Source organism: Naegleria gruberi (assembly GCF_000004985.1).
Source record: "Naegleria gruberi genomic scaffold NAEGRscaffold_8, whole genome shotgun sequence".
Classification (NCBI taxonomy): Eukaryota; Heterolobosea; class Eutetramitea; order Acrasida; family Naegleriidae; genus Naegleria; species Naegleria gruberi.
In genome coordinates this window covers 188,578-213,891 of record NW_003163319.1, presented here as the reverse complement: position 1 = coordinate 213,891, position 25,314 = coordinate 188,578, and the positions used below count along the sequence as shown (strand labels likewise).

The 25,314-nt window shown below is 33.7% G+C and overlaps 17 protein-coding genes across 17 annotated transcripts; 7 read left to right on the top strand and 10 right to left on the bottom strand.

Moving 5' to 3' along the window:
• Positions 1–175: 175 nt before the first annotated feature.
• Positions 176–1,585, bottom strand: NAEGRDRAFT_63862 (uncharacterized protein; the record flags this gene model as incomplete). Its single annotated transcript, XM_002680666.1, has 2 exons — positions 176–1,405; positions 1,469–1,585. The coding sequence occupies 2 exons, from the start codon at positions 1,583–1,585 to the stop codon at positions 176–178; spliced, it is 1,347 nt and encodes a 448-aa protein (XP_002680712.1).
• Positions 1,586–2,548: 963 nt separating this feature from the next.
• Positions 2,549–3,259, bottom strand: NAEGRDRAFT_63861 (uncharacterized protein; the record flags this gene model as incomplete). Its single annotated transcript, XM_002680665.1, has 1 exon — positions 2,549–3,259. The coding sequence occupies one exon, from the start codon at positions 3,257–3,259 to the stop codon at positions 2,549–2,551; it is 711 nt and encodes a 236-aa protein (XP_002680711.1).
• Positions 3,260–3,438: 179 nt separating this feature from the next.
• On the bottom strand, positions 3,439–4,887 carry NAEGRDRAFT_35542 (farnesyltransferase beta subunit; the record flags this gene model as incomplete). Its single annotated transcript, XM_002680664.1, has 2 exons — positions 3,439–4,547; positions 4,593–4,887. 2 exons carry the CDS (start codon positions 4,885–4,887, stop codon positions 3,439–3,441), a joined length of 1,404 nt encoding a protein of 467 aa, XP_002680710.1.
• A 265-nt stretch (positions 4,888–5,152) lies between these two features.
• On the top strand, positions 5,153–7,531 carry NAEGRDRAFT_46701 (uncharacterized protein; the record flags this gene model as incomplete). Its single annotated transcript, XM_002680836.1, has 1 exon — positions 5,153–7,531. The coding sequence occupies one exon, from the start codon at positions 5,153–5,155 to the stop codon at positions 7,529–7,531; it is 2,379 nt and encodes a 792-aa protein (XP_002680882.1).
• A 50-nt stretch (positions 7,532–7,581) lies between these two features.
• NAEGRDRAFT_31202 (rho family small GTPase) lies at positions 7,582–8,163 on the bottom strand (the record flags this gene model as incomplete). Its single annotated transcript, XM_002680663.1, has 1 exon — positions 7,582–8,163. A coding segment is annotated over one exon (582 nt), but the record flags the coding sequence as incomplete, so codon positions are not given.
• Positions 8,164–8,613: 450 nt separating this feature from the next.
• On the top strand, positions 8,614–12,340 carry NAEGRDRAFT_78583 (protein phosphatase 2C). Its single transcript, XM_002680835.1, has one exon. It carries the CDS (start codon positions 8,906–8,908, stop codon positions 12,314–12,316), a length of 3,411 nt encoding a protein of 1,136 aa, XP_002680881.1. The 5' UTR covers positions 8,614–8,905; the 3' UTR covers positions 12,317–12,340.
• NAEGRDRAFT_78582 (uncharacterized protein) lies at positions 12,341–12,987 on the bottom strand. The gene has a single exon (XM_002680662.1). The coding sequence runs from the start codon at positions 12,905–12,907 to the stop codon at positions 12,353–12,355; it is 555 nt and encodes a 184-aa protein (XP_002680708.1). The 5' UTR covers positions 12,908–12,987; the 3' UTR covers positions 12,341–12,352.
• Positions 12,988–13,300: 313 nt separating this feature from the next.
• NAEGRDRAFT_63856 (uncharacterized protein) lies at positions 13,301–13,669 on the bottom strand (the record flags this gene model as incomplete). Its single annotated transcript, XM_002680661.1, has 1 exon — positions 13,301–13,669. The coding sequence occupies one exon, from the start codon at positions 13,667–13,669 to the stop codon at positions 13,301–13,303; it is 369 nt and encodes a 122-aa protein (XP_002680707.1).
• A 178-nt stretch (positions 13,670–13,847) lies between these two features.
• Positions 13,848–14,384, top strand: NAEGRDRAFT_63855 (uncharacterized protein; the record flags this gene model as incomplete). Its single annotated transcript, XM_002680834.1, has 1 exon — positions 13,848–14,384. The coding sequence occupies one exon, from the start codon at positions 13,848–13,850 to the stop codon at positions 14,382–14,384; it is 537 nt and encodes a 178-aa protein (XP_002680880.1).
• Positions 14,385–14,466: 82 nt separating this feature from the next.
• NAEGRDRAFT_78581 (uncharacterized protein) lies at positions 14,467–15,019 on the top strand (the record flags this gene model as incomplete). The annotated part of the gene is made up of 1 exon (XM_002680833.1): positions 14,467–15,019. One exon carries the CDS (start codon positions 14,467–14,469, stop codon positions 14,875–14,877), a length of 411 nt encoding a protein of 136 aa, XP_002680879.1. The 3' UTR covers positions 14,878–15,019.
• A 72-nt stretch (positions 15,020–15,091) lies between these two features.
• Positions 15,092–16,900, top strand: NAEGRDRAFT_63853 (uncharacterized protein; the record flags this gene model as incomplete). Its single annotated transcript, XM_002680832.1, has 1 exon — positions 15,092–16,900. The coding sequence occupies one exon, from the start codon at positions 15,092–15,094 to the stop codon at positions 16,898–16,900; it is 1,809 nt and encodes a 602-aa protein (XP_002680878.1).
• A 1,026-nt stretch (positions 16,901–17,926) lies between these two features.
• On the bottom strand, positions 17,927–19,183 carry NAEGRDRAFT_63852 (uncharacterized protein; the record flags this gene model as incomplete). Its single annotated transcript, XM_002680660.1, has 1 exon — positions 17,927–19,183. One exon carries the CDS (start codon positions 19,181–19,183, stop codon positions 17,927–17,929), a length of 1,257 nt encoding a protein of 418 aa, XP_002680706.1.
• Positions 19,184–19,396: 213 nt separating this feature from the next.
• Positions 19,397–19,882, bottom strand: NAEGRDRAFT_63851 (uncharacterized protein; the record flags this gene model as incomplete). Its single annotated transcript, XM_002680659.1, has 1 exon — positions 19,397–19,882. The coding sequence occupies one exon, from the start codon at positions 19,880–19,882 to the stop codon at positions 19,397–19,399; it is 486 nt and encodes a 161-aa protein (XP_002680705.1).
• A 544-nt stretch (positions 19,883–20,426) lies between these two features.
• On the top strand, positions 20,427–21,158 carry NAEGRDRAFT_63850 (uncharacterized protein; the record flags this gene model as incomplete). The annotated part of the gene is made up of 1 exon (XM_002680831.1): positions 20,427–21,158. One exon carries the CDS (start codon positions 20,427–20,429, stop codon positions 21,156–21,158), a length of 732 nt encoding a protein of 243 aa, XP_002680877.1.
• Positions 21,159–22,441: 1,283 nt separating this feature from the next.
• Positions 22,442–22,829, top strand: NAEGRDRAFT_35538 (thioredoxin). The gene has a single exon (XM_002680830.1). The coding sequence runs from the start codon at positions 22,463–22,465 to the stop codon at positions 22,775–22,777; it is 315 nt and encodes a 104-aa protein (XP_002680876.1). The 5' UTR covers positions 22,442–22,462; the 3' UTR covers positions 22,778–22,829.
• Positions 22,830–22,903: 74 nt separating this feature from the next.
• NAEGRDRAFT_63848 (uncharacterized protein) lies at positions 22,904–24,265 on the bottom strand (the record flags this gene model as incomplete). The annotated part of the gene is made up of 3 exons (XM_002680658.1): positions 22,904–23,722; positions 23,777–23,995; positions 24,173–24,265. The coding sequence occupies 3 exons, from the start codon at positions 24,263–24,265 to the stop codon at positions 22,904–22,906; spliced, it is 1,131 nt and encodes a 376-aa protein (XP_002680704.1).
• Positions 24,266–24,558: 293 nt separating this feature from the next.
• Positions 24,559–25,186, bottom strand: NAEGRDRAFT_31091 (uncharacterized protein; the record flags this gene model as incomplete). The annotated part of the gene is made up of 2 exons (XM_002680657.1): positions 24,559–24,817; positions 25,011–25,186. The coding sequence occupies 2 exons, from the start codon at positions 25,184–25,186 to the stop codon at positions 24,559–24,561; spliced, it is 435 nt and encodes a 144-aa protein (XP_002680703.1).
• Positions 25,187–25,314: the final 128 nt, after the last annotated feature.

Here is a 25,314-nt window from a genome sequence, read left to right as displayed (position 1 = left end):
AGACATATCAACAGACCGTATAAAGAATTGGAAGAGGAATTTGAGTGGAAGTTTCAACAATTTGCACTATCGAGATATACCTTCCCAAATAATGATCAGAATAGAAGGAGAAGCAAGGTTAATTTATTGGATGAATGTAATCATTTTCTCGAGTATTGCACGCAAAATCGATAAGTTAGAGGGCTAACCAATATGGAGGTACAATTTTGAGAGTATTTGTACTTCCATCTTGACTATTGGTAAATGACAATTCCAAAGTGGAGTCCTTCTCCAAGAGAGGTTCAAATTTAACAGTGGCCAAGCCAACTTGTTCATCACGAGAGCACATTCTACCAGCCTTATCACTTCTGAGCTCTTCAGTATTTGATCCAGTAAATTGGAGATCAGAACCAGCTTCTGGTAATTTATCTCCCTTAATGATAACTATTCTCTTTCTGATTTCTCCTCTGTGAAAGGTTCTATTTGTGAGCTCTTGTCCAACATAACATCCCTTACCAAAATGAATACCACCAATTTGTTCAAATCCTGATTCCATTGGGAATGCACTATCTGATGGAATATCTACAGAGTTTTCAGCAATTCCAGATAATAAACGAATTCTTTCATAATATTCAGCACTTTCAGTGTCAACCAAGAGTTTTTTAGAGAGTTCTGCACTCACATCATGTTTAAATTGTTCGTATTGTTCTTGATTTGAAAAGAATCCATAAATTCTGTAACCGAGAGTTGGAATTCTTGGATCCTTGACACAAACCACAGAATCTTTCCACTTGTATTGCAAGTCAGGTTTTCTAGATTTCAAAATCTTATTTCCAAACAAGGCAAAAACTTTAACAATTGGGCCTTCTGAAGTTGTAGTAGTAGTAGATTGGAAATTATTTGAAAATTTCTCAATTTTAACCTTTTTTCTCAATACGTGACTCTTTAAATAATTATACAAATGTTCAGTTTGAGATGCCTCATGTTCAATATAAATTTTACGATTATTTTTCAAAGATCCATCACTTTCAAATTCCACACTCAAAATTGCATCAAAGAGAACTCTTCCCTTTGGAGAAAGGAACAAGGAAGGTTGAGAGCTATGTGTTGGAAGATTTTTCTTTGTTTCATCTCGAACAATGAGTTTTTTAGAAACATCACTTGTTACGAGTGAATGAATGAATGAATCAGAATGTTCTCCCTCCACTGTAACGACACTTCTCTTTGAAATTTCACTGAAACACAACTTTTGACTTTCTGCAGAAAATAATTCCTCCACAATATTACACTCTCCAACCTTAAACTTGTTTGGAAATTGTGTTTGACAAAATGAATAAAACTTGCTGTCCTTCTTCTTTTTCAATGATGTTGATGCAATATCTGATGTGCTTGCATTTCTGCATTGTTGACCATTAATTGATGAGGTCTATCATCATTCCGATTGATGATCGGCTCCTAGTCAGACCAGCAATGATGTAAATGTACTTACCAAAAATTGTCTTTTAAATTGTTGATTAAATAAACAAGAAGTGTTGCGAAGGGAATGATTCATTCCTCTCATCTTGTTAGATATCTTCAACATGCTCTTAGTATTGTTTCCTAACATTTTTTTTGATTTATTCCATGAGAATCCCATTAATCCATTTCTCTTCATCCTTTATGGTAGCAACAACATATTACTTACAATAATATAACTAATCCATTCGAAACAATCATTACATTAAAATACTATTATTAAATTGTATTTTTGAATTATAAAACCCTCTTATTGGGTTGTCATAACGATTTATTGAAACAGTCCAAAGATATGAAAAACGGAATTTATGTACATCTTCCCACAATTTTAAAATTAAATTATTGTTGAGCAGCAGCTGGTTGAACATTCTTAGCTCTTTGTTGCTTGATGGTCTTGGCCATTTGACGCAATCCTGGTGGGACATTGTACAAGGAAGCATCTTCACCTCTTTCTATTAAAATTAGTAAATAAATTTAATATTATCATCATGATACATACCAGTGGCAGCCTTCTTTTCATCTTCTTCAATCATTTCCTTAACGTATTTTTCAACCAATTCTTCTTCCTTTTGTTGATTACCCTTAGCAAGTCTGTACAAGGAAGCTTGCTTGTCCTTTCCGTGAACAACACCAGCAACGAACATTGCGGTCAACAAGAACTATTTTAATTCCCAACAATAAAAATTATTATCCACACAAATTATCATCCACAATAATTGTATCATTATTTGTTGTTGTTGTAATAGTAATCGCACAACAAGGAATACATCATCACACGCAAATAATAATTAGAAAACTTGTCCTCTAACACTAAATAAACATACACTAGGCCAAACTCTCATTTTTGATGGGGATATTTTTTTGCGAGATTACAACAACATTTTTATGCTTGCATATATTCATAGCGGTAAAAGTTGAAAAAGAATTATTTCTCAAGTAAGGTGCTTCTGCTGTCAATTTATTATTCTGATTTTGAAAATCATTTTCAAACATATTACGATGAAGCTGTAGAGCATTAAATTTCTATCGATATTTCACTAAATAATTGGTACTACTATTTTCTTGGTTTGTGTTGGTTGATAAGGTTCTTGAAACGATTTCTGACCAAGATAATGAACGATCCAAAGTTCTTATTGTCATTGAGTGAAGCAATTAAATCATCATATTGAATTGCTGGTTGACATCCTGCTACAGAATATAGTCCTCCATCAATTCTCAAAGCAATTTGACAACTGGTCAACCCTAAAGCTTGCATATTTTGAATGGAGAAGGAAATTAAAAGGTAAGCAATGTCACCATCTTGTCTTGCTTCGAATGTCATTCCAAGAAGAGTTCTATACTTTTCTTTTTCAATAAATTTCTTTGTGGCATGGTCAACAAAATCCGATTCAACTCTATTGAGCATGTTGGATTTTTCTTCATGTTCTGATTTGAGTTGTAGCAATTTTTGCTTGGATTCTTCAATAATTTTAGGTTGTTCGTCGGCTCTGACTTTCATATCGGTTATTCTTTGATCCAGCTCACCTTCATCCTCACAGTATCTTTTTCTAATTTCTTCCACATGTTGTCTTTCATTAATTCCTCTCTCTACACGGGTAGTGAGTGATTGAAATTCTGATTGAAAATTTTGACAATTTTGTTCAAAATCGTGTCTTTTCTTATTATTGTCGTTAATTTGACTATTAATGAAACCTTTAAAGTTTTGTTCGAATTGGTTTGTTTTTTGAGCAACCCGATCGTGAATTTCGATTACTTCCTGAAACATTTTTTCAACCTCTTCCATTGCAGGGTTGCTGGTTGTGCTAAAGCTACTATTCATCATGAAGAAATAATCGTTGTGATGTTAGAAAAATAGTTGGTACAACAACTGCTCTATTTTTTTTAAATTTATTTTATTGCTGTTATTTAATTTTGGCGGGAATAAGATTTGCTTTCATATTGAGTTTACACACTCGTTCTACCTCCATAATAATTCAAAACATTTGAAACACTATCTGTACACATTTGGAAGAGAGGATTGATTTGTCTGAGAAGATTTTTGCAATCGCCCAAAACAGCCAGAGAACCACTTGGATTGTGTTGAGAAATTGATAAACCAAACAAGGCGTAACAAGTGTGATAAAAGTCTGGTTGTTTGACTGGTTTGTCACGAAGACCTCCTGACTCTTGTTGGCAACACAAGAGAAGATATTCCTGTAAGGCTGTTTGATTGAACATCCATTCTGAATCTTGCAAATCCAAATATGGTTCTGTTGCCTCCATTTCCTCAATTTGGCAATACTCCTCAGAATTGTGGTGGGTTTTGATTTTTTTCAAAGTGTCCTTCAAACTGAATGTCTTTGGTGTATATTTGATTCTGGTTTCCGAGTCCAAAGTTGGAGGTTGCCATTGAAGATAATCGAGAATTTGTTGATCTAATTCAGTTCTGTCTTTTGGATCCTTAAGGGAAACTAAAGCAGCTTCTAAGAGAGGGAAAGAGGCACCAACCCAAAACGAATAACAAGCATCTACCAGCTTGTTTGTTCTTCCTTGGAATCCTCCTTCATATGACATTTGTCTTCTGGCAAGCCAGTGTGTTAATGAATCTAAATCGAGAAGGTGAGCTTTCTTCATGAACATCATAGCTGCCAATCCACAATAAGTGTATCCACCGTGTGCTTCAACTCCTGGATAAGCTCCAATACCTCCTTCATAAGTTTGACAATTGACAATATATTCTGCTACACCTTCTGTCAATTTATCATCCATAATATTCAAAACAGTAGCAACAATTAATGCACAAAAACATCCTCTTGTATCAACTTCACCATCCACATGCATTCTAAATCCTTTAGAGACAGGATCTTTCAAACTATATAAAAAAGAATACATTTTTTGCTTGTCAATTAAATCCAATCCTTGGTTTGCTTTCAAAGCACACAATGCAATAGTACCAGAAAATGTAGGTGCAACGTGTGATAATTGTCCTGGACCTCCTGCAATTCCACCCTTTTCCTTGTCTTGACAGAAATTTCCAAGAAAATTACTAAAATCCGATACAAGTGTTGGATCATCTCTCTTGATTAGATCCAATTGAGAAGGATACAATACATTATCACTTCCCAAGTTAGGGAGCATGCTCAATGCATTGCAACACCAAAAGCAAAACCATGGTCTACTAGCATCCAATGAATCAAAATATGATGGAAGGGTTCGGAGACCTTTTTTAGCAAATTTTGTATGTTCTTCAATAAATAAAACCAATGAATCAAAGAATAATGCTTGTTTCTGAATGTATGGATTATAGAATTTGTTCAAGGTTCCTTCAGTACTGGCTTGCTCTCGAGAGGATTCTGTTCTTACATCATCATCCTTTTGCAATTGACGCAAATCGTGGAATTCAAACAATGGCATTTTTTTATAAATAGAATTAATATTGTGATGGAAATTTTAATAATATTAATACAATTGCAGTTAAATTACAATGTTCTTTTAAAGCTAGGAAAGAAGATTAATAGTGCCATCAACAATTGCTCAAAATTTTTAATTAAAAAAAAATAAAAAGAATCCAACAGAACGTTTCTTCCTTTTCTGAAAAGGCAGAAACACAACATAGTAGCGAAGATTTTCATGTAAAACCCATCATTAGATAATTAAAACATAAATTAAATTAATAGAAATGCGGATACAAAGAACATTATTTGAAAAATTGGAAAATCAGCCGATTTATATTGACGTAGGTGATCAATCACCCTTTCCCGATGATGAAGACTCATCGTCACATTTTATGGATATTGGAAAATCAATGAATAACTCTTTTGAATCTCCCACTACTTTGAGTGATTTGTCGGAAGAGGATCTTCCCCCTCAGAATAGTGGAATTTCGAATTTAACACTTTTCAACATGACTGCTCAGCAGAATCCGTCAACAGGGTTTATTCCAACTGATGAGAACGATCTGGATGAATTTTTAACACTTGAGGAGGCTTTTAATGAGCCACCTAAAAGGACAAGATCTGTCAGAAGGAAGAATAAGCAATCTACGACACCTCAAAAACCACTTACATTAGAAAGGCCATTAATTATTCGAGATTCAAAACCTAGTACTCAAACTGTTGAAGTGGTAGTTCCTCCCCTCTCTCCAATTTCGTCAACCAATTCTCATCAAACAAGTGATTCACATTTTAGCCCAATTGCAAAAACTGTAACCTTCTCTTTCGAACCAAGTGAAGAGTCACAAGTCACAACTCCAATGGAAGAACAGGAAGATGATGAAGAAGAGGAGGAAGAAGATGTAAACTATTCAGATCTTGATGAAGACGAAAAAAACAAGAGAGCAAATTATATTACAGATCTAGACAAGAAATCAATTGGAGATGCTACTAAATGGACTCATATCAATGAAAGTCCAGATGATTCAGGAAAACTTTATGGACATGTCGAACCTGTTTTCACTACATATGAAAAACGTATTCAATGTTCCAAGTCAAAGACCCATCGTCCACCACAGTGTGGTATTTTCGGAAATGGTAACAATGGAGAGGCTGCCGAATCAATTGTTGCATCCTCTATGGGTGGATATGGTGATGAGGATATGGGAGACATTATGATTTATACAGGACAGGGTGGGTCAGAAACATCTGATCAAACACTTAACAGTGTGAACAAAAGTTTAACAATCAATATGACCTCTAAAACTCCAGTAAGAGTTGTTAGAGGATTTCAATTGCAGGAAAAGTATGCACCAATAAGCGGATATAGATATGATGGACTGTATTGGGTTACCAACTATTGGAAAGAACGCCAAATTCTCCCCAATGGAAAGAACGGTGCCTATGTCTATAAATTCAGATTAGTGAGACTCTCAAACCAACCAACAATTCCAATACACAAAGATGCAGATACAAAGAAGGTTAAACTGAAAAAACTCAAACGATCTGAAATCATTAGCAATTATAACAGCGAAAGAGGAACAGGTAAATCAAGCAAGAAGAGGAAATCTACACGCTCTTCATCCTCCTCCTCAACAGATGAAGCCTCCTCCACAAAAACAAGAAGAAGGAGACCACAGATCAATTACGAGGAGGTAAATGATGACATTCCATTGGATGCTATTGAGGTTGATGCCTCCCAACAAAATCAATGCATTTTAACAAGAAGCTACAGTGGAAAAGGAAACTCTTATTTGAAGACACCCATTATTGGAAATAATGAGTATTACTATTTTAAAGAGAGAGAAACAGCCATTAACAAGTATTCCTCCAAGTATGGAACTGTGACAAGTCAATATGATAGGGCAGAGCCTTCCAAAGATCATCGAAGAAGGTTCTTTTCCAATCAATATTCTGGAATCAACATCAGATCTCTGGAAACTCCTATCGTTCATTGGCATGGATCTTCTAGCGAATTTACTGAAATGCCTCTCCAAACTCGAAATGAACCAGATGGAATATTTATTGAAACTGTAGAACAGCAATTACAATATGTCTACAAGCATGGGCAATCTATTGGAAATCGTTTGGATCAGGAACAACAAGTTGAAAGGATAGTCAAATGTATGCTTGAACAAGTCAAATCCTCTAAAAAGGAAGAAACAACCTCCAGTATTCTCCAAGTAGCACCACCAACAGGTACCGTCGAGCCTTCCTTACCTACCAATGGAGATTCAATGGAAATATTGAATGGAACAGGCGAAGATATATTGGATAATCCTATCGAAAATCAATATAGACCATTTACAATCCATACCAAATCAAATGACAGGTCATCATTAATTGCCACATCTTTTATGCTTTCAGAGATTGACACCAAAAAATTTGCTCAGTTCCTTACGTTTCACGCCTTTGGAAAGAGAAAATTACATAATGAAAAAATGTTAAGCTATGAAGAGGTCATTGCTGCCATTGAAGATTATTTGAAAAATGAAAGGGAACTACTCAATATGGAAATTAAGGACAATAACAAGAATGAAAAGGGTGAAACTATTGATATTCTAAAGCTTAGAAAGCAGCATCACTTTGAAAGAATCAGAAACATAATGAATAGGATAGAGGAGTGATGAAACAAAAATGAATCACAATTTGAGAAAATAGATCATGAAAAGAATATTTATTGAATTGTACAACATCCCTCCGAGTCCTTATTCTTTTTTCTCAAATTTTCAGCTCCAACAACAATAATTTTTTGTTGGAGTTCTTTAATTCCCGTTTGGTCCATGGCTGAAACTTCTACTGCACCTGCATATCCTGGAACATTCTTGAACATTGAGTTTGCTGATGTAATAAAAGAACCTTTAGGAATGGATGTGGTTTCAGACTTTGTACCAACAACCAAGAATGAGGCAAATGGAATCATTTTGTACTTGTCTTTAATAACAGGAAGCCACCTAGTTATAACACTTTTTAGTGGCTCATCATTGGCAAGACTGCAGCAAATAACAAATAGATTGGTCTCTGGATAGATGAGATATCTAATTGGATCATAATCTACTGATCCTCTCGTATCAATATATTTAACATGCAGGTTTTCTTTTGGTAATCCATTTCCTTCCCCCATGCCTCTAAGGGTGAAATTGTTAACCACAGAATCGAAAGGATCCAATAATGGTGTAACATAGCTATCGGAAATGACTCCTCCCATCAATGCAATTAAGAGTGATGTTTTACCACTCACAGTATCACCTAATATCAACCTCCCTTTAGCCACAAGAGCATGATCAGGAAATTAACTTACCAACAAAAACAGCCTTAATTTCATCCTTTGGTTTCATTTTTTTGAGAATAAGGCAAGGAATGAACAGAATATCTTTCAAGTGACAGTTCAGAGAAAATATCTTGCTAATAGATATTTTAAAGTAAACCATTGACTCTCCCTAAGTATCATTCGACCATAATAGATAATGTTTGGGTAATAATAGTATTATACAGTTCTTTTGCGATTTCCAAACCTATTCAATCATTAACTAGGGAGTATTCTTAGGATGATATGAGAGGTTCAATCTACATTGCTGATTTTCATGCAATACGTCACTCAATAATCAATACTCTGAAAGATCAATCAATACTCTCAACAGACAGATTATGCAGCTTTCTCAATAAAATAAATAAGGTGCGTCTACCATAAAAGATCCAACTCGAATAAAAAATACAGCAAACTCTACCGTTGGAGTTTTCTTTTTTAAAAAATCACCAACACCAAACACTTGTACATTTCTGGACCTTTCCTACAGGTCTTTTTACATTGAATGATTTAATCATCGAAGACCAATTTACCGAGTTTTTAGAGTAATCATCATATTCTGTAATTAACAAGTACGGAAATAAGATATTTGCTATTTTTACAAATATTCATTATCCCAAAGAGCACATAAGCTTCTATTACACTTCAAAGAAAATACATCATCAACAAAGAATAATAATTTTATAGTATCATCATGAGTAACAATAATAATAATAATACATCATCAAATAACAATTCAGAATTCAAAATGCCACCTCCACCAAACATGAATAATATTACTTCTTCTTTAAAGTCAGGCACGGCATCAATCATTTTGAACAAGGGAAATAACCAAGGATCTGTTTCGCCTTCTTCTTCTTCTTCAAACTCAACAGCTCCTCCAATACAATTAGGTCAAGGAATAGGTTCCAATCAATCATCTGAAGGTTTGGTCAAGACGATTATGCACAAAATGCCAATATTTCACTCGAGAACTAAAAGCTTTGGAGGTACTGCAACAACCTCTATGGGAACTATTTCCACTCCAAATAATAGAGGTAGTTTAAAGATGGATCAACCAGTATCATTGACAATTTCTTCTGCTTCTCCAACAACTACATCTTCCTCACAATCACCCTTCCCAAATACAAATTCGGGATCAAATCAAGTTAATAGTAGCCTTCCTCCATCAACTTCTGGAAATAATATTACACAATTTGCAATTGTGAAAAGTACTTCAACTCCTTTGATTCCAACCTCTTCGAGTGGGACACTTCCGAATAGTACCTCCACTCCAAATATTTCTACAATTGATGCAAGCCCTCTAGTACCTCCAAGCAATTCTCAACAACATAATCAATCTAAACATTTGGCATTTACCTTTACAAACTTTTCAAATGTTCCTAGTGTTTTAACAAACCATTTATGTATGGCTCACCAAGAGAAAAAAGCTAAAGATGAGCAACGTATCAGTCGATCCACCAGTGAAAATAGTAATTTGTCAACCATTACAAGCGAATCAAATGGAGGTTCTGAGAGTGATAGTAGTATCCCTTCAATTTCACCATCCATGAGTCTTCACAACATTTCTTCAACATCAAGCTCTTCAGGATTTTTAGAATACAAATCCAAAGCTGTATGTTTTCCTTGCTATGAAGGAAGTCCACTTCAACAAATTGGATATTTACCAAGTGCTTTACAAATTCAAAATGGAACACCACTTTCACATTCCACAAGTAATCCAACACTTTCACACTCTAACAGTGGAAGTAATATTAATACATTGGCCAGTTCCACTTCCATCCCATCTGGATTATCTAGAAGTAAGAGTAGAGATAGCGGAATTGCATCCTCATTAGCAGAAGCCAATAAGAATAATACATTTTGGAAAAATACTAGTAATGACCCACATTACATTTACAAGTACAATGTTTCAGAAGTAATGACTTACATTTCCAATAACAGTAGCTCAGGAATGACCAATCCTTCAAATGCAAACTCATTACTTTATCATGATATTGTTCTCTATTATAGAGATAAGAGTAAGAATACTGAAAAGAGTACTGATTCTAAAACAAAACAACCAGGTACACCGTCCAAGACATCTTCCTTCCCTAATTCAGTTTTTATCAAAGATCTTTCAATGAATGGACTTACTTTCCATGGTACAAGAATCAACACTCGTCATCAAAAATACGATCCAGTCAATGTTTTGACACATTTGAACTATTACTTACAACTTTATAACTCTAAGGTACAAAAGAATTTTTCTCTTTTCTACAATGTATATAGATTACATTATGATCCAAAGACTGGTGCTGTATCTAATCCAAGTATTGTAACACCATCCCCTGATGTTGAAGAAGTAACCTTAATTGCCTATCCTTTTGTAGAATATCCATATCTCGATCCTACTGATGAAAAACATGGTGAAAAGATGGCTTGCCTACCTCCAAGACATACCAGTAATTTTGTTGCTGAATCTCTTTTCCATTTTATCTTTTTAGAATCTAAAGGAACATTTGTTTTTGAAGCAAACGAAATGTTCTGTTATGGCAGTTATCTTTTCGGAAAATTCGATTGTAGAATATTTGATAATGGTGGAGGTGCCTCAGCTAAGAAATCTATCAAATCACCAACCGAGTTGACCGAGCCAAGTTCTCCTCAATCTAAAAAATCTAACGACAGCAACAACTTTTCCGAGTATACAGAAGTGAAGAGATTCTTCTCCAAACATCAATGTAATGACCTTTGCAAAGATCTCAATCTTCTCAAACATCCATCCCAAATGGACTATTATAGACAAGCTGAACAATCCATCTTTAAATTCCTTAATCACCATGTCACCTCTGTCCAACAATCCCAATCAGATTCTGAATCAAATGCCTCTACAAGTGTAATTCCTTTTATTTGGCGTGACCCACTTCAAGTAACACCAAAGAAAAAGACTCATGGCATTTCCCCAAATACAATGCCTCCTCCAGGAAGTACTCCAGGTAACAATAACAATACCACAGCAAATCCAACAGAATCTCCATCACAATCCATATTCGATTTTGAAAAGAAGCAACTCCCACTTGCTATCAGCTGTGCTCAAGAAAGAGGAAAGAGAAACTATATGGAAGATCGTGTTTATTTTGTAAATAAGTCATTTGAAAATTTCCACAATCAAAAAGCTGCAGTACTTTGTGTATTTGATGGACATGGTGGTGCTGAATGTGCTGACTATTTGTATCAAAACTTTATCTATCACTTGGAAAATTATCAATCATTGGTATTTAATATCCATGAGCCAATATTCTCCAGAAGAGATCTTCTTGAGTATGCATTCATTAAGGTTGATGAACAATATCGTGAAAAGGTTATAGACCAATATAGAACCAATCTCTCTGTTAAAAAGGGTGTTCCTTCTCCAAGAACAACTAGTGGTATTATGGCATGTGCTGGTTCAACAGGCTGCACTGTGTTTATCACTGCTAGTGAGGAGGAAGCCAATACATACTATGTAACTTGCGCAAACGTTGGTGATAGTCGTGCTTTTATGATTCACTTGTCAAAGATTATTCCTCTCTCCAGTGATCATAAACCAACCTATGAACAAGAAAAGAGAAGAATTGAAATGTTTGGATCTCGTGTTGAAAATAATCGTGTTTGTGGATTGGCTGTTTCTAGAACATTTGGAGATTATTATGCAAAGAATAATCCAGATCCAACAAGTACCAATGGTGCAATCAATGTTGGTCTCACTCAACCAATTCAAAATACTAATTTAAGAAAGCAAGCAGTTGTTGCTCTCCCTGAGGTTGTAAAGCACAAGATTCACTTGGAAAAACCTAAAAAGGTAGTTGAAAAACGTAAGGATGACAAAGATGGAAAGGATGTAATGTTTTCAAGTGTTACTCCAAGTTTACCAACCTTAATCGTCATAGCTAGTGATGGTTTGTTTGATGTAATGAACAACAGTGATGTTGCTGATTATATTTACAAACAATACTATCATCATCGAGTTAAAGATTTCAATATCATTGCCAAAAACTTGGTAAATCATTCTATTTTCAATAGAAATAGTGGTGACAACGTAAGTGTCATTATTGCAAGTTTGCATTATGTACAACCAGATCAATAAATTGTAATAAATATTTTACAATTTATTATTTTACATTTAACGTTTATTATATTCGGCTGTTCTTTTGTCAGCTACTGATCCATGCTCTCTCTGATACTCTGAGTGCATATCTCTTGCTTGTTTCGAGGTCCATGTTTTTCTATATTCATTCAATTGGTTTGGAGGTAAATAAGTGAGGGTTTCTTTAGGTATTGGAGAATTTCTAGGATTTGAATAGGTGGCAGCAGAAGTGCTACGATAGTAGGCCTCTTCATTACTCCTCTCCTGGTTTAGTACTTGCTTATTGTTGTGGTCCAATTCTGGTTGATGCCCTGGGAAGGCCTTTGAAAATACTTGTTGATTATCATCTGTAACTTTTGAACTTTCCCTTAATTTGAGAGAATTTACATTGACACTTCGAGTAAGATTTTCAACCTTCCTTCTATCGAGGGAATTATGAATTGAATGTTCTGTCGAATAGGTTGTTTGGTAGGTATTGTGTTGAAGTCCTAATAATCTCGGAGGAGCCTCCTTCTTTGCAAATTGTTGATCCCATTGTTCCTCATTGTAGTTTCCAATTTTTACCTTTACATGATAGGCTCCACTAGACATTTTGTTTAAAATTGATGCTAATATTCAAACGTATACGTTCTCCAGCAATAGTAGCAACTTGAGAAGAAGGTTGTTGAAGGAATTAAGGATTTTTTTGTTTGAATAAAAAACGGATAGTTCTGTTGTGCTGTTCAACTTGCTTAAAATTTACGATTGAATTATTGAAACGCAATTATGTAAATGGTGTAATCTCTCTCGGAATGAAGAGAATATTCAAATGTGCAGTAAAGACATCATTGGTATTCTAATTAATTATTTAATAATTTATTATTACAAAAACAACATCTCTGTGGTAGACTTTCGCATATCAAATTGATGTTGAATGTATCTCCTAGTCCATTGAAATGGTTTGGTGTATTTACAATATAATTAAATAATAGTGTTCTAGAGTCTCTAATCATAGAATAAATCTCTGAATTTTCCTTCGGCCAAGAGAATAAAATTGTTAAAAACTTCCATATCCAAATCAGTGGTTGTGTGTAATTGTTGAGCAAATGTTGATCGCAAAGAAGGAGAACCATTCAAATCTTCACCTTGTCCTCTAATCATAACAAATGCGTTCTCATCAAAAGAGACTGGACTATTGTGGTAAATTGTGACTGTACCTTCGTGAGTTAAAACATCAAAAACATCGGAATCGCTAACAAGTGAAACAACTCTACCAATCAAGGTTACTTCCTTGCCGATATAATTTCTCAAGGTTTGTGCATTGACGTATGGGTAAGAGACTGGTTGGTATGGCTGAATATCGTTGTTGCTCATTTTTTTTTGATTTAAAAACGATTAAAATTAGCGCCAAGCAAATCTTTAAAATTCTGGAAGTCTTTCAAAAGCTGGAAGTTTTCTCTCTGAATTACTTTAAGCAAGATTCAACTCGTTTAATTAAGTTAAATATTAATAGATAAGTATTTAATAATATTATTCTTAAAATTGTAAAAAAATGTCCAAATTGAAATCAGCTTCATTTCTTCTTTCGTGTAGTTTACCACTCGTTTCTTATTACTTTCTCTATCAACATCCACAGAGAATGGATGTATTGACTGAGAATTTCCTCGATCAATTAAAACAACAAGGTCCGAATGCAAAACGTTTTCCCTCAACTTTTCCAGTCGTCTTTAAACAAAACTCTGTCGAAAGAGAAAACAAGGGATCACAAGGACAAGCCACTGTTTCCTTCGATTTTGATAACAAATTTCCAATTAGTAATGCTGTGAATATTGCCTTGAATGAGCATGGACAACGAGTTGCTGGTAATGGTTCAAACTCTCATCAATCGGCCTCTTTTAAAGCCAAGATGGTACATTATATTTGGATGTATGATGAAGCCACTCTGAATAATAAGCCTCTTCCGAGTGATATGTTCAAACCCTTCGATGATACTTTCTACTCATCGAGAATGTATCAAATTCATCGTGGTTTATGTATTTTACCAATTATTCATTTGATTGCTTCAGTTGCCATGAGAAGAAAATTATAATCTTTATATTATCAACAACAATTAATATTAATAATAATAATATCATAAGAGTTTTTCAAATTATTAATTTTAATTTGAAAAAATGTCCTCAAGTCAGAACAATAATCCATCATCATCAACAACAACATCGGAGAAACACATTAAATCCAAAATGAATTTTATTGAAAAGTTCTATTGGGATGATAATGAAGAATTGGAAAGAAAGATTAGTGAAGCTTGCCAACCAAAACAAGAAATATTTAAGGAATGCGTCAAGATAAAGAGTTATAATAGATGTGTCATTCCCGAGAGGAGAGATTATCAACATTGTCTATTGGAAGAAAAGTTAAAGTACACTGAGAATAATCATAACTTTTTCCAAAGAATGGCTCTCAAAGCTGAGTTTTATAGAGGAAACAAGGGTGATACACCTTCCGATTATTTTGAACAGAGATTTGAGGAGGACAGAAAGATTGCAGCTGGTGAAAAATTAGATGAAGACGAAGATGATTAGATCTTCTAATATTATTGTTCTAGAGTCTTTGATTCAAAATATATTAGTCAAAATTGAAAAGGAATAACCCTACCTACTCTTATAAGGTTTAATGTTAGATAAGATCGTAACTTGATGAAACAATACACATGCTAAATAAATTATTCTGATATAATCAATTTGATTATCTTATTGTTATCATTGTAGTTGACCAATCAATTTATTACACAAAAAAATGAAACAACTTGTTAACAAGGTTAGATTGTTCTCCTTACAGGGTTCATCACCATCTTCGGGATTCATTCAAACTCTCAAATCATCATCGTCAATATTTACAATGACTAGAAATTTCTCATCATCACAATTTCTCAACACAACAAGTAATAAAAGGGAAAAAACTCTCGAAAATTATTTATTCACCAATAACAAGATTGAATGCCTGAGGGAATTGTATAGGATTGGATTGTTGGATTTCAGAGAAAGGTTATCCACCACTAAGGATAGAGATTTTATTATGAAATTACTCGATTCAAAATCGGAATTTATTCAAATTGATCATTTGCCAGAGGAATTTAGGAAGGATAAGGAGGTGATTATGAAATTGAACAGATTGGTTCTCGATCATCTTCCAGAAGAATTGCTACATGACAGAGATGTCATTAACAAATTATTAGACTTGAATTCACATATTCATGATCATGACTGGTCAAAGGTGATACCTTTGATTAAAGATGATAAAGAACTCATGTTAAAGGCCATTAGAAAACAAGGAGAATGTATCAAATTTGCTAGTGAAAAATTGAGAAACAAAAAGGCAGTAGTATTAATGGCTGTCAAAAGTAATCCACTCGCTTTGCAATTTGTTGAAGAGAAATTCAAGAATGACAAGTCAATTGTCTCAAAGGCTGTAAAGTTAAATGGTGCTGCTTTGAAATTTGCAAGCGATACTTTTAAATCAGATCCAGAAATTGTCATGCAAGCTGTCAATTCAAATCCATATTCTATTGCACATGCAACTGATAATCTCAAGAATGATCCAAAGATTGCCATGGCTGCCATTAAATCTGGTCAAGATTATGGATTAATAGAAACAGGCATGGGTAATCATCCACAATATATTTTGCAATTTGTTGGAAAGGAACTGTTAAAGGATAAGGAATTCATGATTAAGGCTCTCAAAATTGAGCCCGGTTTTTCTTATAGTTGCTATTGTAGCAGGGATCCAGATGTGATTCTCTCATTGGGACTCAAAGCTCCATTATCAATGTCGGATAAGGATTTGTTGGAAAATAAGCAATTTACCAATAAGTACTTTAAAAGAATTGTGAAAGATTTGTTTGGAAATGGATCTCTCGCTGACAGCATCTGTAAACAAGTAGTCAATCCTGCAGAAGAAATTAAAGAATTCATTGAAAATTACAAAGGATTTATAAAGAGAAATCTGGAAAAGGTTGACACTAGAGAATCAGCTCTTCAATACTTGATTCATTTCAAAGAAATACCTGCAAAGTACAGATCGGACAGAGAACTTATTAAGGAACTATTCAAAAAGAAAAAACCATTACTAATCCTCAATGACAAACTCCAACAAATGATAGATCCAAATTTATGGAACGATATGGAATTCATGAAAGAACTTGTTAAGATAGATCCATATAGTATTGTATTTGTTTCAGATGAAATGTTAAAATGTGGCCAGCTTTTGAGGATAATTTCAATCGATGACGCTACTTACTTTCCTGCAAAATCTTTACATGGAATTCCAAGATTATTGGCACTAGAATTGGTGAGTAAGCAGGGAGAATGGCTTGAGTATTTGAATCCAGAATTAAGGGATGATAGAGAAATTGTATACAAGGCAGTGTTGAACAATCCAAGATCAATAAGATATGCCAGCGAAAGGTTAAAACAAGACAAAAACCTTATCCATATGATCATTGATAAGGGTTTGTATTTTCATGATATACATCCAAATATCCAATATCACTTTGATATTATGAAGAGAGTTTTCGAGATTAATAATCTTCCATGTACAATTGAGTAATTAAATAATTTCTTTAATGCTTTAATTTTGGTCCATAAAGTTGGAGCTTAACCTCAGTGAGAGCTTGTGAAATAATGTTTGAATTTTGATTGAGAATAGATTGATTTTCTTTGAGAATATTTTTCAAATGTTTAAGAAAGTTCCCGTCCTTTTCCTGATCTACTGTTAGTCCAGTCCACGATTTGATAAATTGATAATTCACCTTTTCATGATAAATCGGGCATTCAAAATAGATAAATGTTATCAAAAAAACAGCGTCCTGTACATTGGTTACAAATTCCAATAGAGAAATAAGTTGGTTCACATAATATTCACGATTATATGCTAGCATAACCCAACTATAAAATTCTGAACTCTTTCCTCCAAATCTATTCTTCAAAGTCAGTTTTTGATGTGCATTTGTCTTTTTGAATAAATGATCCACAGTCTCTTTCATTGTAAAATGGGCCAACTTGTCAGACATTAGAAAATACAAAAATCGTTCAAAAGATCCTCCATATCTTGCACAAATGAAATTTTCAGGTGAGTAGAAATGGTATATAGACCCCTTGAATGGATTGATTATTTTCTTGATTATTTCATCCTCCACTTTCACATTCTCAATGAACTTCTTCTTTTCTTGCACAATTCTTTCATTTCGCACTTTTGAAACAATTCTTTTCTTTACTTGAAAACGATACTGATGCCTTACAATTTTCATCAATCGCTGACATTTATCTGGCATGTGCCGTTGATCAATATCCAAAATGGACAAGACATTTTTCTTGAAACGAGTACCATCTTCTCTCTTCATTCTCTCCAAAACGTTCGTCCATAGCAGCGTTCCTCTCTGAGTTATTATTTCATAGAGTGATGTGCAGGTCATTCCGAACTTCATCACACTACCAATGCTATCGGAGGCCATCGTTAAAATTTCCATGATTATTTCATCGGGTAAGGAAACAAGTTCATGTTGCGCCATTTTTTTTGTAATGAAAATTAATCAAGTTCATCCATGAATTGTTGAATTGTTGAAATGTGTGTGGATTATTGTTGATTGAAATTGGTCAATTCTTCCAATTCATCTCCATCTAGGTTATTTTCCTTAAGTGTGAGGAATCTCAATTTCTTGAATGGAAATGTAATGTTGGATTTGTCTATTTCTGTAAACATCAAATTAAGATATTGAAGATTGTCGAGTGTAGATAGTGATTTGAGACATTCTTTTGAAATTCTAGTATTTTTCAAATCCAAGTTTGTCAATTTGGATGAAAATTTTGATTTGCAAATGAAAACCACCTCCTGATCGAAAATCTGATTTTCTCCCATTTCAAGATGTCTCAACTCTGTCAATTCACAAATATATTTAACTCCTTGTGGTTGTAAATTGGTATTGCTGATGTTTAAAAATGTTAATTGTTTCAGTGATTCTCCAATTAATCGAGCAGCTTCATCCCCAATCAGAAAATTGTTGCTAATGTTAAATATTGTTAACTGCTTTAGTGAGCTTGTCAATATCTTGATTGATTCAACAGTATTATCTGAAGAGGACACATCCAAAGAGACAAGGCGAGGTAATTGTGTGATGGGCTTGTACTCTTCAGGTGCGAATACAATTTTTGAAAGAGACAAACTTGTCAGATTTTTCATTAAAGCCAGAGGACTGAGACCATCGTCCAACACAATATCACAACATTCTCCAATATCCAATTCAGTCAATTTTTCTAATTTGGCTATATTTTTCAAATTAGTAATATGACCCTGTGGTATTTTCAAACTTGTTAAATTTGGAAATAATTGAAATTGTTGAACATTTTCATCACTAACATTACCACCTAATATAATCTTTTCCAGTTTTGTTAAATGTTTAGCCAACATTTGAATTTGCTTGTTTTCCAAAGTTTTAATAAAAATTTCCAATCTCAATTCTCTCAATTCCTTCATTGCACAAACAATTTCCCATTCATCATCATCTAAAACCAACAACACGTCAATAATTATCAATGTTCTAACATTCTTCAAATAGGGGCAATGGTGTTTTTCACAATATTTAACAAATTTAGTCCAAATACTTTTGTATTTGAACCAATCATCAGCAGTTTCTTCCGATTTGATTGTAAATTCATATCTTGTGGTGGAAATTCTGTAAAATTGCTTTGAAATTTTACATGCGTTCAGTAGCACTTGTTGAAAATTTAAATATTTTAATATTTCATAACAAATATCATCAGGGAATAATTCAATGCTCTTCATTTTGATCTTCTTTCCCACAAGCACTTGTTTCTTTTCAAGTTTTCTTTTCATTTTTTTTCGAATATTATTGTAAACTAAACTTTAAGATTAAACTTTATTTTGTTAAACAATAGGTAATTGCTTTGATTCAATTTTCACAACATCCATTCCATCCCAACAAAATGCATAAAATATATTATTGGAAGAGGTGATAATTTCACAACTCTTTGCTGCCATTGAAGATTGAATGGTTGTAATAGTTTCGCCCATTTCAGACATGATATCCTATCCATTTTGAATATTCTTGGCAATTAAGGCATGAGATTTTGAAAGCTTTGTCAAACCCAATCTAAAATCTTTTGGTATTGCTTTGACTTGAGTGCCAGCAAGTGCCTGATTGTAATTAACGACATAACTTGTTGTAAAAACATTGTAAACTCTGTCCATGTTGTCAGTGCAGGAAACTTCGACTTCATAAGTATCAATCTTGAAGTTTGTGGTACTGCCTGATAGCAATGGGAAATCACAACCTGCTAGGTTTGGTGGATATCTAGGCGGAATTATTTCAGTAGTTTCGAATAAACCACTCTTGAAAATGACAACTGAAAGATAGCTTGCCTCATCGTCATTCTTAGTGTTAGTAATGGCAACCATATTTTCTCTATCCATAGAAACCAAATTTCTGGGTTGACCTTGAGTAATTTCAATACTTGAATTGAATTTGAAACCATCTCTTACTCTGAACTTTTCTAAACGGCTGGTGTTTTCCATTGAACCCAATAGAATTAGTTCTATATTGATTATTCTTACGTTGTTACCACAAACCAGAAGCACCACCATTCACACATGTGGAGATTAGTAAGATAACAACACTGCAGATCACAAAAGCAAGATGTGAGCGTGCCATTTTTGTATGGAGTGAGGGAGATGATTATTTCACTTGTGAAAATTGTTTTTTGAGCAATTATAGAGTCAGTTGTTATTATTGAGCAGTAAGGGGAGGAGAATGGAGTACATTTATTATAATGTCAAACTCGTACACTGTATTATTGTGTTTATTTCTGTTGATGACTTGATATCTATCTATTTGGAATCAAACTTTTGTGTTTCTCAATGAATCTCATTGTTGGTAATGTAATAAGACCAAAAAATCTTACTCGCTCCTTGAAATGTCAACTCTCTATCAGATTAATATTTAAATATTACTGAAATTTATTGAAATTAAAAAATTAAAAAAAAATTCATCATGTCAACTCACCATTTTCATTCCGAATTGGATTTGTGGGGATTAAAAGTGGATCAACTGAAGGAACACATGAAGGAATTGGGAATTTACAAAAAATGTTCATCATTGAAAAAGGAACAACTTATTGAGAAGATTAAGGAATATTATCAAGAAGAATTGGAAAATAATGACCACAGGAAAATAGTTAGCACAACCACTAGTAATATTACCACTACTACCACTACTAGTAATAGTGCAATTGCTGCTAATATTGAATCTTCTCTTCGGAAGATGGTGACAGTAGATAAGCCAATCATCATCATTAAATCAACAACAGCACCTGGCAGTGATGATGATGATGAGAATGAGAATGAGGATGCCAGTGATGGAAGTGTTGATATTGAGGAAGTAATGGAAAAGAAGAGGAAATATACTCCAACAAAGAAGGAAAAATGCAAGTCGGAATATATTTCACCAACTAAGAAGGAAAAATTGGAAAACTCTTCATCAGTTAAAAGAGAAATTGTGGAAATAGTGGAGGATAGTGATGATGATATACTGAATTCATCTATTTTTGATAATTTGGGAATAGTGACACCTCCTAGAGCAAAAGCAGAATCTCGTATTGCAAGTTCGTCTCAGGATCTGTCGCCACCAAGAGCATCTACACCAAAGATTACATCAAGACCAATTGAGCTGCCAACCAGTCCACCAAAATCAGAAGAAAAGAGAAAGAGAAGATTTATTTCAAAATGTCCAGCAAGAATTGAACAACGAATTGAAAGAGCACTTTTACAAAAGTATGTTTTTCAAATTGTTTGAGAATTGTCAATGTTATTTCTCTATATTCAATTTTCTTAGATTATTTCTTGTGGAGAGAACGATTAAGAGTGAATTTGAAGAACATTTTGTAGTTTTGGGCTCGACTGGAAATGTTTATTCAGTTTCAATTTGTGAGGAACCATCGTGTTCTTGTCCAGATTTTGAAGGTGGTAACTTGTGCAAACACATTGTAAGTTTTAATGGTCAACTACCAACACAAATATAATCCTCTAGCTCTTTATCATGTTAAAAGTGCTCAGGGTTGATGCAACCTCATATCTAGTCTATCAAAACGCATTACTAAGGGGTGAGCTGCAATGCATCTTTCAACGAGCTCCCCCAACAGTTCCCTCTGTAAATATTGCGAGTACTGAAGCGATATCTCAGTACAAACATTTGAAAGGAGAATCAATAAGACATCCACTAAATAGTCACACAACTTGTCCAATTTGTTGTGACAAATTTACAACGAGGAGAGATCAAGCTGATGCTGATTATTGTTGCAATTGTGGAATTAATGTTCATTCGGATTGTTTAAAAACATGGAAAGGATTCAAAAGTGATTTTCCCTGCCCTGTATGTAAGGCAAAAAGAATGGGTCAAGATTCTCTTGATTCATCTCAATCCTCATCACAATCTTCTTCGTCCTCTCAACGAGTTAGAGAAAATGAAGGATATTTGAATTTATCAGAGTTTCAACCAGGTACAAGAAGAAGAAGAGATGCATCGACCTATTATCGATGGTATGAAGATTATGATTGACAATAATTGTTTATTCCTACTATTTACGATTATTATTATTATTAGACAACCTTATAAATCGAAGTTGAGTTTCTTTTTGAAATTAGCTCTATAATTTTATAACTAAATGGTTGAAACTTGTTTTTTCCTGCAATTCTAGAATTGCCCACCAAACATTGAAAAAATTATTGAGCATAAACAATGTGATTTGCTTCTAAAACCTCCTCAATCAGACTAGTATAACGCAATAAGTACTAATCCTCTTTTCGTAAGGTTCATAAATGTAAATTTTACAACACAATGAAAAACCAATTAGTGCCTCAATCAATTGTGTTGATGAACCAAAAGAACTTGTTCGTTCACGCTTACTAGTTGGTCGGTTGGAAGTATTTCGGCACATCCTTGCGATCGTGCGGTTTAATTCGTTGATTGTACTTGAGCATATTTTTAAAATTTTCATGTTCTTGTTTCCGCCTCTCTGTCAGGACTTAAAAGATCCTTAAGCCTGCATAACGGAAATCAATTAATAATAATAATACAAAAAAATATTACATACACACAAAATGGTCAAACAAGTTGATTCTCACTCTGAATTGAAATCATTGATTGAAGGACACGAAGGACTCGTCGTTGTCGATTTCTTTGCTACTTGGTGCGGTCCTTGCAAGAGAATTGCTCCAACCATTGAAGAATGGTCCAAGACTCACACCACTGTCTTGTTCTTGAAGGTTGATGTTGATATCAATGATGAATCTGCTTCAGTTTACTCTGTTGAAGCTATGCCAACTTTCCTCTTCTTCAAGGGTGGTCAAAAGATTAAGTCTGTTGTCGGTGCTAACCCAAATGCCCTCTTGGATGTTATCAATGAAAACAAGTAAGCTGTGTAAATATTTTCCCTCCGAATTGAAAATAAACATTTTCTTTTAATGTACATCATGATTTATCTATTTTGAAATTACATCTAGTAGGGTAGCATGGAAAAGGTGATGAAAATCAATGATCTATTATTGATTGTTATATTGTTTCTTTCCTTCTTCAATGGCCATTTTAGTTACAACTTTACCTCCGTCAATAGCTGCCTTTCCAACAATTTGACCTCCCTTGATTGTGCCCTTGACTAGAGTCATGAACCCTTTAGCAACCTTTTGTTGTACTTCCTTATTGGTGGCTGCTTTAGCAATGTAGGAGCCAACCTTTTGTTGAACTTCCTTGTTTCCTACAGTGTTAGCAACCACTACACCTACTGTTTGTTGAACTGATTCATTTCTTGCCAAACTTTGAACCATATAGCTGTCACTCGATGATGCAATAGCATCACCTACACTTCTCTGAATATTTCTGTTTGTTGATGCTGTGGCAACACCTGTAGCAACAGCAGTTTGGATCTTTTCATTTTGAGCCATGTTGGCAACTTGATTTCCCATAGCAGATTGGAATTTATCATTGTAAACAACATTTCCAACAGAGTTATAAACAACAGCTTCTTGTTTTGTCAATCCTGAAGAAGATGAAGGTGGAGGTGGTAGATTTCTCTTTTGAGTTGAAACAATTTGAGTATTATTTGTTGTCATCATGTTAGGTGGAAGAGGAGGGAGTGATTTTCTATTACCTGATTGATTATTGTACTGTTGTTGTTGTTGTGGTTGAATGTATTGTTGCGAATATTGAGGTTGTTGTTGAGGTGGATATTGTTGTTGTTGTTGAGGATAGGAGTTGGTTTCATTCGAATAAGGATTGAATGATGGAGTTTTTTGTTGAGGTGTGCATTGGACTTTCAATTGTTGTTTGATTTTTTCAATTTCTGGTTGGAATTGTTTCAATTTCTATACAAAGTTCAATAAATATATTAATATTATTACCCCGGTTTGATACTATACCTCTAAATTATAATTATATTCCGCTCTACTCATTTCAATTTGTGGATGATAAGGAATACGATTAGAAATCAAAATTTCAAAGGCCTTCAAATAAATATAAGCATTTTCATAGTCCTCACTCTTTTTATATTGCCCAGCCTGTCTAATCAGATTAGCTCCAAACTGAAAATATTCCTGAATGGTTCTTCTATTATCAATTTGTGGTACTACTTTATCAGCCTAAAATAAACGTTATAAAATTCCATCCACACACATTAGCAATGATGACGATGACGATATCAATTATTATTATTATTAATAAAGGATAACAATTGCAAAGAATAATATTGTATAATATTATACAATTATACAGAACAAAAATCTCCACCTCATTTGTACTATCATACTAAAACCTACCTTACTATTTAATTCATTAAGTTTAACTTGTAATGGATCCGAAGATTGGTTGGTAGAACTATTCCCTCCGAAGAATGATGAAAAGAAGCTCATTTTTTTGTTGTGCTGAATCTTTGAGAGTTGAGAAGTGATCTCTGCATCGTTGAATTGCATTCCATTTTGGAGATGGAAGTTCATCTGGACATCTCAGCACATTTTGTAACATGTAACACGTGAAGAGTTGGTCATTGAAATAATGAGAGTAAGTTAATGGACTAGTTGTTGAGAATAGTGATGAAATGTATGATGTGATATAATTTATAGAGATTTGTTTGGTCTGTACATTGTCAAAAAAGAAGGGGGCTGTGTTGTGTTGAGTGCATAATTCATCATGTTATAGTACAATTTTAATTGGAGAACCATGGAAGTTGGCTCAAATACTTGTCCAAATGTTTCACAAAAAGAGTATTGGTGATTAAATCTTGTGTCTTTTCAACTGGGTTGAAAACAACTAATTCCACATAGAGTTTTGAATAAATTTCCTGCAAGATATTTTCAATATTTCCAACATTAGGATCTGTCATTAAGATGAATTTGAGACCAGTGGGAGATTCAAAGAAATGTAACTTGTAATTATTTGTTTTAAAACTTTGGAATTGTGAATTTCTAATTTGATAGAAATTATCATCCGATCCAATCCATCATCAACATCCACAATAAATATTATTATTTAAATTTAAATAATTAAATAATCATGATCCGTATCAAAACATTATTCATCCAATTATCAATAACAATAATATTATTATAATTATATTCAATGATCATCCACAAAATCTACTACTAATAAAAAACGTACGGTTTTGGTGAAATTCCTTCAGCAAATCTCTTCATGGAAAACAAGAAACCATACATCAATTTCATTTGTGACTTGAGCTTTGATTCACTTTGCTTTTTATATTTATCGGATGTATTCCACTCACGATAAAAAATATAATCTCCCGAACGGTTAAAGATGCAACACGAGTACAACATTTTTTTTAATATAATTATTAATATTCTTTAATATAATAAACAAAATATTTAATCTTTGAAGAATACTAAATAATACATTTTCATCATCATTCGGATCATTTGTTTCATCATCACAAAACATTTATTTT